Consider the following 14,941-nt stretch of genomic DNA (forward strand, 5'->3'; position numbering starts at 1 on the left):
CCAATGGTCGGGAAGGGCCAGACGAGGGCCTGTCAGACACCAGGTCCAATGGCGACCCAGCGGCTAGTCTAAAAACGGCACAGGCATCTCCATGAAGGCTTCCAGTGACGAAGCATGCAGTCTACGTTGCAGAGACAGTACTGAGGACCTCGGAGCGGCTGGAGATGCCAGGCGGGAGGGCAGGTCAGGTGGGCACTCAGCCCCTCTCTTTTTGGACGAGCGCCTCGCGGTCCTCCTGGAGGAGATGGCTGTCAGGAGGGACAGAAGGAGGAGGCCACCCCACCACCCCTGATGGAGGAGTGGCAGCCCAGGTCAGCAACCATGACATTGTGTGGCGCACATGGGTGCTGTGCTGCAAGAGGTTCAATGACCTGCTATGCTTAGGAAGGGTGAGTACCATGTTGGCATGGATCAGCGTGGTGAACTGTTAAGGGGTGTTGTCCCCACTCTGGGGGGTATTGTAGTGCACCTCATGAATGGTCCAGGCATTGGAAGCACATCTTCAGAAGACCTATGGTCCTCTCTATCACTGCCCTTGTGGAGGCATGACCCCTATTATAATGCTGCTCTGCCTCTATTCTTGGGTGGCGGAGAGGTATCATAAGCCACCTTTTCAATGGATAGACCTTGTTGCCCAGCAGCCAACCGAGCGGGAGCACCGAAGAGCCTTGGCACGTGGGAGTGTGTGAGGATGTAAACGTCATGGGACCTTGCACAGATTTGCAGAATATGCGTCTTGTGGTCACAAACTACCTGCATGTTATTGGAGTGGAATTTCTTCCTGTTAACGGAGGCATCTGGCTGACCCACTGGCGATTTGATGGCCACGTGTGCAGTCGATTGCACCCTGGATGTGGGGGAACTCAGCAATCGCTGCAAAGCCTCTGGCCTTGTCCGTGCAGAAATGAATAAATGTCATGACCCCACTGAACAAAGCGTCTGTCACCAGCTTGACACAAGTGTGGGCAGCTGATTGGGACACTCCACACAGATCCACCACTGACCTCTGGAAAGAGCCAGAGGCATAGAAGTTGAGGGCCACTGTGAACTTCAGAGCCACTGGCATTGAGTGTCCACCCACTCAGTCAGAGGTGATCTCAGGCCCAATCATGTGACAAATGGAGGCCGCAGTCTCCCTGGAGAGGTGGAGCCTCCTTCAGCATTGCACCTTGGACTAGAGGTAACTGCATCGCCGCCTGTAAACCCTGGCAGCAAGATAGTGGCTTTTTCTGCGGCCCATTCCGCTTTGGTCTGCTGGCCCTGCGCCTCTTCTCCCACAGGTCGCTCCCCTGGAAGCTGCATAGGGACACCTGGCCTCATCTCCCTTCTGCCCCTCTCTTCCTCCTCAGAGGAGGTGCCACCAGCAGAGACCACAGTCCCCATTACTTGGATAAAAGAGGGCTGTCTGATACCTGGAAGGATCCACACAGTCAAAATCCTCCGGGGACCTTGGAGACACCAATAAGTCCTCACATGCGGCCTGGAAATGTTAACAATGAAGCCCCAAACAGAGATGAAGCTGCAAGTACCAATAAGCAATCAGCAGCAAACTATCTCCAAAACTCCTCATTACTCACAATGGCAATGCTGCTGACCCTTTTTATCCCGCCCGTGGATGCCTGCCTGCCCATTTTGCCCGTGTGATGAGCGCAAAATCACACAGGCGACGTGAAATCTTGGTCAATTGCCTTTTTAATGACCTTAAGTGCCCTTTTAATTGATGGTGGGCGCGGCTCCGACACCCGCACCCATCTGCGGACCGCAATATCGCACGAGTGCGGGATGACGTCGGGATGCTTGCCCCACGTGATCTCGCACGATTTCACGCCCGATCGAGTCGGGTGCGCACCCGCCCAATCAGCGTAAAATTCAGCTCATGAGTTAAAATCCCACCACAAAATTTAAATTTAGTTAATTTAATACATCTGGATTATTAAAAAGTAGCTAGTATCAGTAATGGTAATTGTTCTAAAAACCCATCAGGTTCAGTAATATCCTTTCAGGAAGGAAATCTGGCATCCTTACCCAGTCTGACCTATATGTGACTCTAGACCAACAGCAATATGGGTAATTCTTAACTGCCTCTGAAATGACCAAGCAAATCGTTCAGTTGTATCAAAATAGCTTTGAAAAACAATGAGAATAAACCAAACAGAGCACCCAGCATTGAACTGGGCACTTGGACATGACAAATGCACAACCAGACCCTGCAAAATCCTCCTCACTAATGTCAGAGGATTTGTGCCAAAAATGGGGAAGCTGTCCCACAGACTAGTTAAGCAATAGCCTGATATAATCATACTCATCAAATCATATCTTACAACCAAGGTCCAAGACTCCACCATCACAGTGGTATTCACTCAGGAAGGAATGGCCCTGGGAGTCATGTACTCCAGATCCCATGGAGTTTCATGACACCAGGTCAAACATGGGCAACCTGCTCTTGATTACAACCTACCACCTTCTCTCAACTGATGAATTGGTGCTCTTCCATGTTGAACAAGATAGCAGAAACAAGGACACAGAATGTACTTTGGGTGGGGCACTTCAATGCCCAAGACTGGCTCATTGCACCACTACTGATCGAGCTGGCCAAGTTCTGAAGGACATATCTGCCAGACTGTGATATCTGCAGCAGGTGATGAGAGAACCAACAAGAGAGAAAAGCCGACATGACTATGGCCTCATTGATCTACTTGTCACACAGGCATCTGTCCATGACAGTATTGGTAGGACTGCACAGTCCTTGTGGAGATGATACAGTTTTGTGGGTCACGACTGCCGTGCTTATAGGAATAGATTCAGAAAAGCAACTTAAAACTGGGCACCCATGAGACACAGTGGGCCATCAGCAGCAGCAGAATTGTATCCAACCACAATCTGTAACTTCACAGTCTGGCATATCCATTACCACCAAGCCAAGAGATCAACCCTGATTCAATGAGGAGCATAGGAGGGCATATCAGGAGCAGCACCAAGCATACCTAAAAATGAGGTGCCAACCTGATGAAGCTACAACAGGACAACATGCATGCTAAACAACAGAAGCAATGTGCTATAAACTTAGCTGAGCGATCACACAACAAACTGATCAGGTCAAACTTTTGCAGTCCTGTCACATCAGTCATGAATGGTGGTGGACAATTAAACAACTAACTGGAGGAGGAGGCTGCATAAGTATCCAGAACCCACCACGTCAGTGCAAAAGATAAGGCTAAAGCATTTGCAACAATCTCCAGCCAGAAGTGCTAAGTGGATGATCAATGGAGGTCCCCAACATCACAGGTGCCAGTCTTCAGCCAATTCGATTCACTCCACGTGATATCAAGAAGCGGCTGAAGGCACTGGATGCTGCAAAGGCTATGGGCCCTGACAATATACCGGCAATAGTACTGAAGACTTGTGCTCCAGAACGATCTGTACCCCTAGCCAAGCTGTTCCAGTACAGCTACAACACTGGCATTTACTCTACAACGTGGAAAATTGTCCAGGTATGTCCTGTCCACAAAAAGCAGGACAAATCCAACCCGACCAATTACTAACCCATCAGACTACTGTCAATCAGCAGCAAAGTGATGGAAAATGTGGCTGACAATCTTGTCAAGTGGCACTTACTCACTAATAACCTGCTCACTGATGCTCAGCTTGATTTCCACCAGGACCACCTGATTGCAGCCTTGGTCCAAACAGGGACAAAAGAGCTGAATTCCAGAGGTGAGATGGGTGTGACTGTCCTTAACATCAAGGTAGCATTTGACCAAGTGTGACACATAGGAGCCCTAGCAAAATTGAAGTTGATGGGAATCCAGGCAAAACTTTCTCCTGGTTGGAGTTACTTCAGAGGCTGGAGATTTTGTGGCAAGTAACTCGCCTTCTGATTCCCCAAAGCCTGTCCAGCATCTACATAGCTCAAATCAGGAGTGTGATAGAATACTCTCCATTTCCCTGGATGAGTGCAGCTCCAACAACTCTCAAGAAGCTCAGCACTATTCAGGACAAAGTAGCCCACTTGATTGACATTCAACATTCATTTCCTCCACCACTGACACACAGTAGCAGCAGTGAGCACCATCTACAAGATGCACTGCAGCAACTCGCCAAGCCTCCTTTGACAGCACCTTCCAGACCCCTGACCTCTGTCACCTAGAAGGTACAAGGACAGCAGACAAATGGGAACACAACCACTTGCAAGTTCCCCTCCAAGCCACTCACCATCCTGACTTGGACCTATATCGCTGTTCCTTCACTGTCGCTGTGTCAAAATTCTGGAATTCCCTTTCTAACAGCACTGTGCATGTACCTACACTGCAGCGGTTCAAGAAAACAGCTCACCACCACCTTCTCAAGGGCAATTAGGAATAAGCATTAAATGCTGACCTTCTGTGCATCAGCCATATCTGGTGAAGGGATAAAACATTTTGTTGAGGAAGTTCCACTGGAACGCTTTTCTCAGACAGAGGAAGTTGGAAAGAAGGTTGACTGGATACTCTCAGCTTCCAGTCACTAGTGAGCGAGTGGCATCAGCAGAAGTCAGTGAACAGCTCCTGCTATTAGACAGTTGGAAGCAAGCAATCAGAAAGAAGTACTGATCCCAGTTCCTGAGATTGTTTTGGTTGTTTTACAGGATGTGCTGAGGAATTGGTACGCTAGATTGCCCAGTATTGTGGAGAACGCTGACGCATTGGTCAGGAACACAGAGGAATGTGCCCAAGCTTTTATCAAAGGTAAGCAAGGCTGCAGAAGGACCAGCTGCCATCTGCACAATCACAGACTTTCCCTGTGGGAAAGGTACTACCTTGTATAGTACAGACCAGAAAGCTCAAGGCAAGATTCCAGATAAAGCCACTTCCCACAGTGATACTAAATTACACAGACCAGGATGTCCCTGATTTAATCTCTGACCTGGACTGGGTTAGATTCAGTCTCGGACCTGGGTGAGTAATTCTGCGGCAAGTAACTCACCGCCTGACTCCCCAAAGCCTTCACACCATCTACAACGCTCAAGTCAGGAGTGTGATGGAATACTCTCCACTTGTCTGGATGAGTGCAGCTCCAACAACACTCAAGTAGTTTAACACCATCCAGGACAAAGCAGCCCACTTGACTGGCAGCCGACCCACCACTTTCAGCATTCACTCCCTCCACCTTCAGCATTCACTCCCTCCAACACCAACACACAGTGACAGCAGTGTGTACAATCTACAAGATGCACTGCTGCAACTTACCAGGCTCCTCCGACAGCACCTTCCAAACCCACAACCTCTACCACCTTGAAACACAAGGGCAGCAGCCAAATGGGAACACTACCACCTGCAAGTTCCCATCCAAGCCACACACCATCCTGACATTGCCATTCCTTCACTATCGCAGGGTCAAAATCATGGAACTCCTCCCTGACAGCACTGTGAGTGTACCTGTGCAACATGGCCTGCAGCGGTTCAAGAAGATGGCTCACCATCACCTTCTTGAGGACAATTAGGGATGGGCAATAAAGTCAGCTACACCCACACCCAGTGAAAGAATAATAAAAAACGGATTCAAACTCCAACCTGGACTGGGTTAGCTTCAGTCTCTGGCCTGGGCTGAGTTAGATTCAGACTCCAGCCTGAACTGGGTTAGATTCAGTCTCTGGCCTGGGCTAGGTTAGATTCAGACTCTGACCTGGAATGGGTTAGATTCAGACCCTGGCCTGGGCTGGGTTAGATTCAGACTCTGGCCTGGACTAGGTTAGATTCAGACTCTGACCTGGGCTAGGTTAGATTCAGACTCTGACCTGGAATGGGTTAGATTCAGACTCTGGCCTGAACTGGGTTAGATTCAGACCCTGGCCTGAGGTAGATTAGATTCAGACTCTGGCCTGTGCTAGGTTAGATTCAAACTCTGGCCTGGACTGGGTTAGATTCAGTCGCTGGTCTGGACTGGGTTAGATTCAGACTCTGGCCTGGACTGGGTTAGATTCAGACTCTGGCCTGGACTGGGTTAGATTCAGACTCTGGCCTGGACTGGGTTAGATTCAGTCGCTGGTCTGGAGTAGGTTAGATTCAAATTCTGGCCTGGACTGGGTTAGATTCAGGCTCTGATGTGGACTGGGTTAGATTCAGTCTCCTGGCTGGGCTGGGTTAATTTCAGACTCTGAACTGGGCTGGGTTAGATTCAGACTCTGGCTCTGCTAATTTAGCCCAGACAGTAGTCTTTCAGCCTTCATTAAGTCCTCTCAATTCAAATTAATTGATGGTTCCATTCCTCTTTTGCACTGGATTCCCATTTTGCCATGTCACTTATCTTGTTCAATTGAAACTATTGAATAATTTTAAAAAACCCACTTTGAATAAATGTTATGACCAATGCAGTTGGTAAAGCGGAGTCATTTAAAAATCCCAGAGGGAAACTTTAAACAACTGTCATGACCTATAATTTTAAATGTTATGTTTGAGATGCGACTCTAAATTCAGGAATCAGACCACCAGTTCTCAAGGTTCTACATTAAATTAAATGAAACATTTTATTAATTTACACAGGTTAAAATATACATACTCATGGCTTCAAATTGCTACTATCATAACTTATAACAAATTCCCAAACTATTCTCCATTAAGGCAACAGCAACCCATAGATTTTAACCAGACACCAGGCAAAGCATTTTCACTTTACGAATTCAAAATTAGGTTTTTTCCACTTTGGTTCCTGTGGAGCCAGTTGGAGGCTTACAGCTGCCTTTTGATCTCACATTGCCTCTGCTCTACACACCTAAAATGGTTGTCTTGTTATACCTACCATTGCCCATTGAATGTAAGTTCTCATTGCATGAACAACCTCTGAACTCAACCTCTCTAACAATAAAACCTCTTTCACAGTACCAATTTTATTAGTAGTATAAACATATTGCTTGGTATCTGCTAGATAGGTATAATTTTCACCCCACTTCTTGAATACTCTATTCAAAAAATGCAAATACACGCTATCTCTCTTACATCTCAAACTAGTACACATCAAAACACCCAGACTAGCTGGCTTTAATCCAATTAAGACACACCCACAGACTAAACCTTTATTTTAAAAGAAAAATATTTTCCAAAACCCGATATACATTAATAGCTTCATGACAGTTACCAAGAGTAGACTGATTGGAGCTACAACTGGTCTTTGTGTTCCCAAACTAAAGAAATTTATTGGGTATTTTTTGCCTAATTGCTCTCTACTGACCCCTGCTGGAAAATGTGTGCATGGTCATTTGTTAAGGACAAGTTCCAACCACAACTCTGTAGGTCGACAGGCTGCCTGATACTTCCTACTTGTGCTTAGAAATGAAGAATGGCCACTTGGGTAAGATACAGGTGGCTAGCCAGTGCCTGGGTATTCATAACTGAACCTCTGGTCTTCATGGCTTCGTGTCACTGTGGGCCAGTGACTTGACCCCAGATTAAGCTATCAATGGGGCTCAGTGTGCAATTGCGATTGTTACTACAGTTTATGCTGGTGTCAGCCTTGGCTTCCTGGCAGCAGGTCACAGGCTCAAGCCCCATTCCAGAGACTTGAGCACATCATATAGACTGATACAGGGCTGAGGGAGTACTGCACTGTCAGAGATGCTGTCTTTTGGATGAGACATTAAACTGAGGCCGGGTGGATGTAAAAGGTCCCATATCACTATTTCTAGGAGCTGACCGGTGTCCTGCTGAACATTTATCCTGCAAGCAATATCCCAAAACATTTATCTCATAGCTGTTTGTTGAATCTTGCTGGGTGCAAACTGCTGTGTTTTCTGAGACTACAACAGTAGTGACACTTCGGTAGTACCTCAGTAGCTGTGAAGTGCTTCAGGATGTTCTGAGGATATAAGAAGTGCTACATAATTTTCTTTTAAATGCAGCTGGGGTCAGCAGCTATAGGAGAGGCAGAATCATTAAAATCATAGAATGCTTACAGCACAGATGGAGGCCATTCGGCCTGTCATTTCTATGCTGGCTCTCTGCAAGAGCAATTCAGTTAGTCCCGCTCCCCTGCCCTTTCCCTGCAGCCGCACAGTTTTCATCTCTTCAGATAATTATCCAATTCCCTTTTGAAAGCCACTGTTGAATCTTCTCTCCCCACTGCCACCCTCCCCCACCAGTGCATTCCAGATCCTAAACACTCATTGCGTAAAAATGTTTTTCCTCATGTCGCCTTTGGTTCTTTTACCAATCAGTGTCCTCTGGTTCTTGACGCTTCCGCCAATGGGAATAGTATCTCCCTCTCTCTACTCTGTCCAGACCCCTCATGATTTTGAACATCTCAATTAAATCTCCTCTCAGCCTTCTCTTCTCTAAGGAAAACAACCCCAGCTTCTCCAATCTATCCAGGAAACTGAAGTCTCTCATCCCTGGAAGATCTTTCATAAATCTTTTCTGCACCCTCTCCGGTGCCTTCACATCCTTCCAAAAGTGCAGTGCCCAGAATTAGACAATACAGTATAGAGGTTGATCAGTGTTTTCTAAAGGTTCACTATAACTCCCTTGCATTTGTACTGTATGCCTCTGCTTATTAAGCCCAGAATCCAGTATGCCTTATTATCTACTTTCTAAATTTGTCCTTCCACCTTCCGCAATTTGTGCACATAAACCCCGGAGTCCGTCTACTCCTGCACGCCTTTTAGAATTGTACCCTTTATTTTATATTGCCTTTCCACGTTCTTGTATCAAAATGTGTCACTTCACACTTCTCCATTAAATTTCATCTGTCACATGTCCAGCCACTCCACCAGCCCGTCTGTGTCCTTTTGAAGTCTTCTCTATCCTCCTCATAGTTCACAATACTTCCAAGTTCATGTTCAATATAGATAAAGAAAATAATTGGACTTAGTACGACCCCTAGGGAACCCCACAGTATACCTGTCTCCAGTCTAAAAAACAATCGGTCACCACCACGGCTATCCCTAGTTTAGCCCTCCTAATGTGTTCCTAAAGGGCGAAGTGCTAAACAAAAATCACTTTCCCATAAGAAACCATGTAATAAGGGTGCGTTATTTTCCTGACCTGTAATGTTTACATTAAAAACTATTGGCTACCGTGAACCTAACTGGCCTGAAAATCCTCTTACTAATTACTAACTCTTACTAACTCAGTAACTCTAACTTGCCACTTCTGACTCCTGCTCACCGACACTCGCTCCCTCCCCCATGTCGCTTCCTTCTCCTGATCCTCTCCCGACCCCCTCACTGCTTCCTTCTTGTCACCCCTCTCCTGAGCCCTCACAGTGAGAGGGGAGGAGTCAGCAAGTAGGCAACTACGTTACGAGCTCGACTGATTATTGTTAGTGTAGTATTAACGCACTCAGGATTGTTCAACAAGTATTGCCCAATCATGGAATCACATCTAACAGTAGACGTTTGGTTTTGGGTTTTAAAAGTATGGGCTGCGACAGGGTTGGGAGAGGGAAGCGGCAAGAGGAACGGTGAGGGGGATGGAGCGAGGTCAGTTGAAGGAAGCGGAGATCGAGAGGGCTGGGAGGAGAAAGAGGTGAGCGGGAGGGAGAAGCAAAGAGGAGAGGGGGCAGCAAGTGGGAGGGAGTCAAGCGGGGAAGCAGCAAGCAAAAGGGGTAAGGAAAGGGAAGCAGCGAGTGGGAAGGAGTGAGGGGCTCAGTTAAAGGAAGCGGTGAGCGAGGGGTCGGTAGAACAAAGAGGTGAGCGGGATGAAGTGAGGGGTCGGGAGAAGGAAGCAGTGAGTGAGGGGGTCGGAAGAGGGGCAGCGAGTGAGAAGGTTCAAAGGATCAGGAAAGGGGAGGCAAACAAGAAGGAGCGAGCAAGGCGGTGAGAGAGGCAGCGAGCAGGAGGGAGCAAGCAGTTGGGAGCAAGGAGGTCAGGACAGTCAACAAACAAGTGTGTTTACAAAAGCATAATGGGCATGTGCAGTAACCACACTAAAACGAAAATGGAGGCAGCATTATTCGGGTAATTTACATTAGTTATTTACAAACCGTGCTAAAACAAAACACGCTATTAGAACACGCTTTAAACAGGGTCATCTAAACACTATTTCCTATCATTCAGCAAATTTCAAATCCATGCTACCACTGTTCCTTTTACTTCATGGGTTTTAACTTTGCTGACAAGCCTGTTATGTGGAACTTTATCAAATGCCTTTTGGAAGTCCATGTACACACATCAATAGCAATACCCTGATCAACCCAGTCGGTCACCTTGTCAAAAAACTCAATCAAGTTAGTTAAATACTACTTAAAAAAATCAATACCATCTTTCCTTAATTAACCCACATTCATCCAAGTGGTAGTTAACTTTGTCCCAGATAATTGTTGTTAAAAGCTTTCCCACCACCAAGGCTAAACTGACTGGCTTTTAGTTGCTGGGCCTATCTTTAATACCCTTGTTGAAAAAAGGTGCACTTTTGCAAGTCTCAAGTTCTCTGGCACCACCCCTGTATCTAAGAAGGATTGGAAGATTATGGCCATTCCTTCACAATTTCCACTCCTACATCCCTCAGTTTCCTCTGAATGCGTCCCATCCAACCCTGGAGATTTATCAACTTTAAGTACAGCAAACCTGTCTAATGCCTCTATCAACTTTTTAGCCTATTCTGTGCCTGAACTATCTCCTCTTTCACTATGACTTTAGCTGCATCTTATTCCTTGTTAAGAATAGATACAACGTATTCATTTATTCCCTCAGCTATGCCCTCTGCGTAAATCTCCTCTTTGGTCCCTAAGGGCCCCATCTCTCCTTCACTACCGTTTTACTATTTGCATGCCTGTCGAAGACGGAGAGAAAATGTGTAACTTAAAATGAATAATCTGTGCATTTGACAGGTGACCTCTCCCAGATTGGCCAGTGCCTGAACACCTATTGGCAGCAGAAGAAGTACATGGCTCCTGGATGTGAGCCATCTGCCGTCCGACAGATAATGGCAGTCCTACGCCCCCACGTACACGGGCAGAGCTTGGCTGGGGCAGGTGGTGGTGGCTTCCTTTACCTCCTGACCAAGAAACCTCGACAGAAAGAGGCACTCGAGAGGATACTGAGAGCGAGTGAGGTAGGACAGTCAGCTGTCACTAAGACCCTCCCACATTGCGCCATCACTTGTATCCCTGTTTCTCAATAAGCTCCAATCATAGTAGAATCCCAAACTACTTCAATCTTTTGAGAATTCAGTCACACATTCCCAATGCTATGATGTTGGGATTCGGAGGTGCAGGAATTTTAATGTGACCGTTTACAGTAGGGTGATCTAAACCCAATCCACATATACTTTGATGAGGAAGATTGTAGATATTGTGGGATATAAGGGAGAGTGAAATTAATTTTTGCCATTGATGCAAAATGGGCTCCAGCAAATCGGGAGCCTAATTTACTACCCAGCCTCATTTTCCATTGAAGTAGATCAATTTCACCCCAAGGCTTTGGGAATGCCATTGTTGAAGATACATCTACTGTGTTGCTTAACAATTTTCTTTTAATGTGTGAATTTTTCCCTCTCCCCTGTGATATCCCATACCCAAGTCAGACCAGGACACTGCTAAGCCCCAGTCTGCCTCACTAATGAGACCTGGTGGCAGACCTGTCACTGCAGGGGAATAGGATTCTTCCTACTTGTCTCCTGATAACTGACCAAGCACTAGCAAGCTTGTTAGTGCCATGTTCTAGTAAACTGTTGCAGTTACAGCTGTTTAAACTCCAGCAGTACCCCTGTGCACACTAGGCATTCATTAACCTTGGCCTTTACACAATTTACAGCTTGGATAATGTGGGTCTGTCTCTCCAGGGAGAGTCTGGCCCCTCCATACCAAACAAACAACAGTGTATCCATGGAGATTCTCTGTAACTTAGTTTGCTGAAAATCTGCAGTGGTGACGGTTTCTGTCCATACAGATCCCCAACTGCCCAAACAAAGGAAGGTTTTAGATTTCTTTTGCTCCTGAAGGCATGGGCCCTGGCTGGGGACAGCTCTGAAGGTGGAAACCTACAGATCTAGTACCTTGTCCAAGTCATGCGCAAGCTCAAAGGTACAAGTTGGTAGGCTCCTCAACTGTGAGTGACATCACAGCTGAGCCCAAACTTGTCCTCAGCTGACCATTCAGAAATGTTGCACTTTCCATGACTGGATAGTGGCAGGAATGGAACCCTGGTCAACTTTTCCTCTTCCCTAGTCTCCCTGCTGCTATCTTGGATGGACCACTTAACTCAGCACAATCTGGAATAGTCTGCTTTGAATGACTCAGTACCACATCAGGTGATGCCTTTACCACTGAGCTGTTGAGGCAATCCATGATTCCTGAACCTTTTGCAGTCACTTTAAAGTTCCTTTCCCAATCCTCCTCGACCCCTGTAACTCTTCTCTTCAGTTGGCTGATAGATGGTGTAAGTTGGAAATATTCTCCCTGTTGCTGGCAGGGAAACGTGACTCCTGACTTCACCACCTTCCTGTAGGGCAAAGACAACATGGGGGGGGGCAGCAGAAATTCACCAATGATACTGGAGCTAAAAAGATTAAAGTATAAGGGCGGGTTGCATAGACTAGACTTGTATTGCCTTGAGTATAGAGCATTGAGGGGTAATTGTGGGATGATCAAATTGCAATTATGGGTTGATAGAGTGGATGGAGAGAAATGATTTCCTCTGGCGAGTGAGTCCAGAATAAATGATCATAACCTTAAAATTAGAGCTAAACTGTTCAGGGGTGATAATCAGAAAGCACTTCTTCACAAAACGATAGTGGAAATCTGGTACTCTATCCCCTCTAAAATACTGCGGATGCTGGAAATCTGAAATCGAAACAGAAAGTGCTGGAAAAACTCAGCAGGTGTGTGTCAGTGTCTGTGTAGAGAGAAACAGAGTTAACGTTTCGAGTCGAATCAGAACTGACTCTTCTTGAGTCTTATTCGACTCAGAACGTTAACTCTGTTTCTCTCACCACAGATGCTGACAGACCTGCTGAGTTTTTCCAGCACGTTCTGTTTTTTATCCCCCAAAAAATCTGTTGATGCTGGGAGTCAATTGTATATTTCAAAACAGATTGAAAGTTTTTTTGGGGTCAGAGAATTAAGGGTCATGGAACCAAGACGTGTAAATGGAGCTAAGATACAGATTATTCGTGATCTCATTAAATGGTGGAACAGACTTAAGGGGCTGAATGGCCTCCTCATGATCCTATGGAATTGATACGGGCATTGCCTGCAAAACATAGAGCTGGAAGGTAAGTGCAGGGGGAGCATCTCCCTGTGTAGTTAATAGAAAAGGTAATTTCCCATCTTTTAGGAGCTCTCTTGACCTGCAGGCACTGGACCCGCTCTGTTATTTGGTGACACCCTTAATTTCCAGTGCGGTCCGCTCCTCATCCTTTCATACTGATACATTTGAATGGTTGCCCAGAAATTTCTAAAACGTTACATAAATGCCAAAACCTGTCTTTGTAAAATAACCTGTTTCTCCACCTCCTCCTGTCCTCCAGCCAATTATCACTGAGGTTAAGAAGGGTCTCGGTGAATGTTTATCTTTGGCAAGAGAAATACCAGACTTTGTGTCAAGTTCCCTATCTCCTCCTGGCCAAAATCCCAGTTCTCTCCAGGGAGCTATTAGTCTAGTGTTGGGAAGATGAGGGCAAGGTAATAACAGATCTGAATTCTGACCTTCTTACAGGGTTTGGGGAACTTCAATGTCCATGAGGTGGAAGTAGACGAGACTGGAATCACTGTGCGTCTCAGTGAAACAGAAGGAGAATGAATCCTACACGGATTATTTAACACGCCAGCTCCTGCCTGATGAAATAACATTTGGTTAAACCAGAATCATGCACAAACCTTGGACTAATGGGGATAAATCAGAGAGAAATCACTGGGCATAATGATAACATTTAAGAGAATTTCGAATCATTTTGGTATTGTTAACTTTTTTGACAGTAAAGTTTATTTTTGCGAAGCCAAGTGGATCAAAATGTATAGTATTCCAGTATACATTACAGGCATCAAAACACATTGGCATCGACCTGTAACAATTAATTCCTCAAGAATTCAGATGATATTGCGATTGACAGAATGATGTCTGAGTGATTGATTCGCACTCCGTGATTAGGTTGCTGCCTATGGTGGCACTTTGAAATTTTTTTAGTCAGTTGCTTTTCTTTGGGAGGGTGTGGGAAATGAGAACTTTTTCGTTACTATTATTCATTGGGCATCACAGGCAGGGTCAGCATTAATTGCCCATCCCTAGTTGCCCTGGTTGGATATAACATTGAAGTGGCCTAAGCAAACAACAAAGGGAAGTTAAGAGTCATCCACATTGATGTGAGACTGGAATCACATATATCACACATAAAAGCAGATTATCTGGTTATTATCAAATCACTGTTTGTGGGAGCTTGCTGTGTGCAAATTGGCTGCTGCATTTCCTACATTAAAACAGTGACTACACTTCAAAATTACTTCATTGGCTGTAAAGCATTTTGAGACGTCTGTGGATCATGAAAGGTACTATATAAATGCAAGTTTTTCTTATTCTTTCATTATCTGTTATGAAGGCCACTGGGATTAGTATTGTATTGCTCTTGCAGAAGAGCCAGCACAAGCACAATGAGCCAAGTGGCCTCCTTGTATTCTGTGGGATTGATGATTATCTACTGAGACTGTGATAATTGTGGCACAATTAAAATGACCAAATAAAGTGGTTTGATCACCTATTGACTGAAGATTTCTTTTGACAGTGAGATGATACTGTTAGCAGAGCAGAGCTTAATATGATGCTAGCCCTCACACTGCCTAAACAATAATTTAAAATTGTTCAAGTGCCTTTTTTATTAAAACAAAAGCTATTTCCTTTTTTTTAGGAAAATCTAAAAGCTCTTCCCAGTAACAAGGGATCTATATGGACAGAAACTTGCCACAGCAAGTAAAATAACCATTCATCACTACTCTGTTTCCTGTCTTTCAGCCAACTTCGTATTCATGCTGCCACTATCAC

At 45.6% G+C, this 14,941-nt stretch overlaps 1 protein-coding gene across 5 annotated transcripts in view; it reads left to right on the top strand.

The window, feature by feature from the left end:
- fcsk (fucose kinase) overlaps positions 1 to 14,658 on the top strand; it is a 391,747-nt gene extending 377,089 nt beyond the window's left edge. For 3 of the 5 annotated variants that reach the window (XM_078543941.1, XM_078543938.1, XM_078543939.1), the window contains 3 exons: positions 4,625 to 4,724; positions 10,798 to 11,021; positions 13,625 to 14,658. In XM_078543941.1, coding sequence (XP_078400067.1) covers positions 4,625 to 4,724; positions 10,798 to 11,021; positions 13,625 to 13,708 — 408 coding nt within the window. In that variant the 3' untranslated portion in view covers positions 13,709 to 14,658. The remainder of the gene's footprint in view (positions 1 to 4,624; positions 4,725 to 10,797; positions 11,022 to 13,624) is intronic. The other 2 variants (XR_013576865.1, XM_078543940.1) reach the window with 2 other exon arrangements.
- Positions 14,659 to 14,941: the final 283 nt, after the last annotated feature.

The sequence above is a fragment of the Cetorhinus maximus genome, chromosome 6, assembly GCF_964194155.1.
Source record: "Cetorhinus maximus chromosome 6, sCetMax3.hap1.1, whole genome shotgun sequence".
Lineage (NCBI taxonomy): Eukaryota > Metazoa > Chordata > Chondrichthyes > Lamniformes > Cetorhinidae > Cetorhinus > Cetorhinus maximus.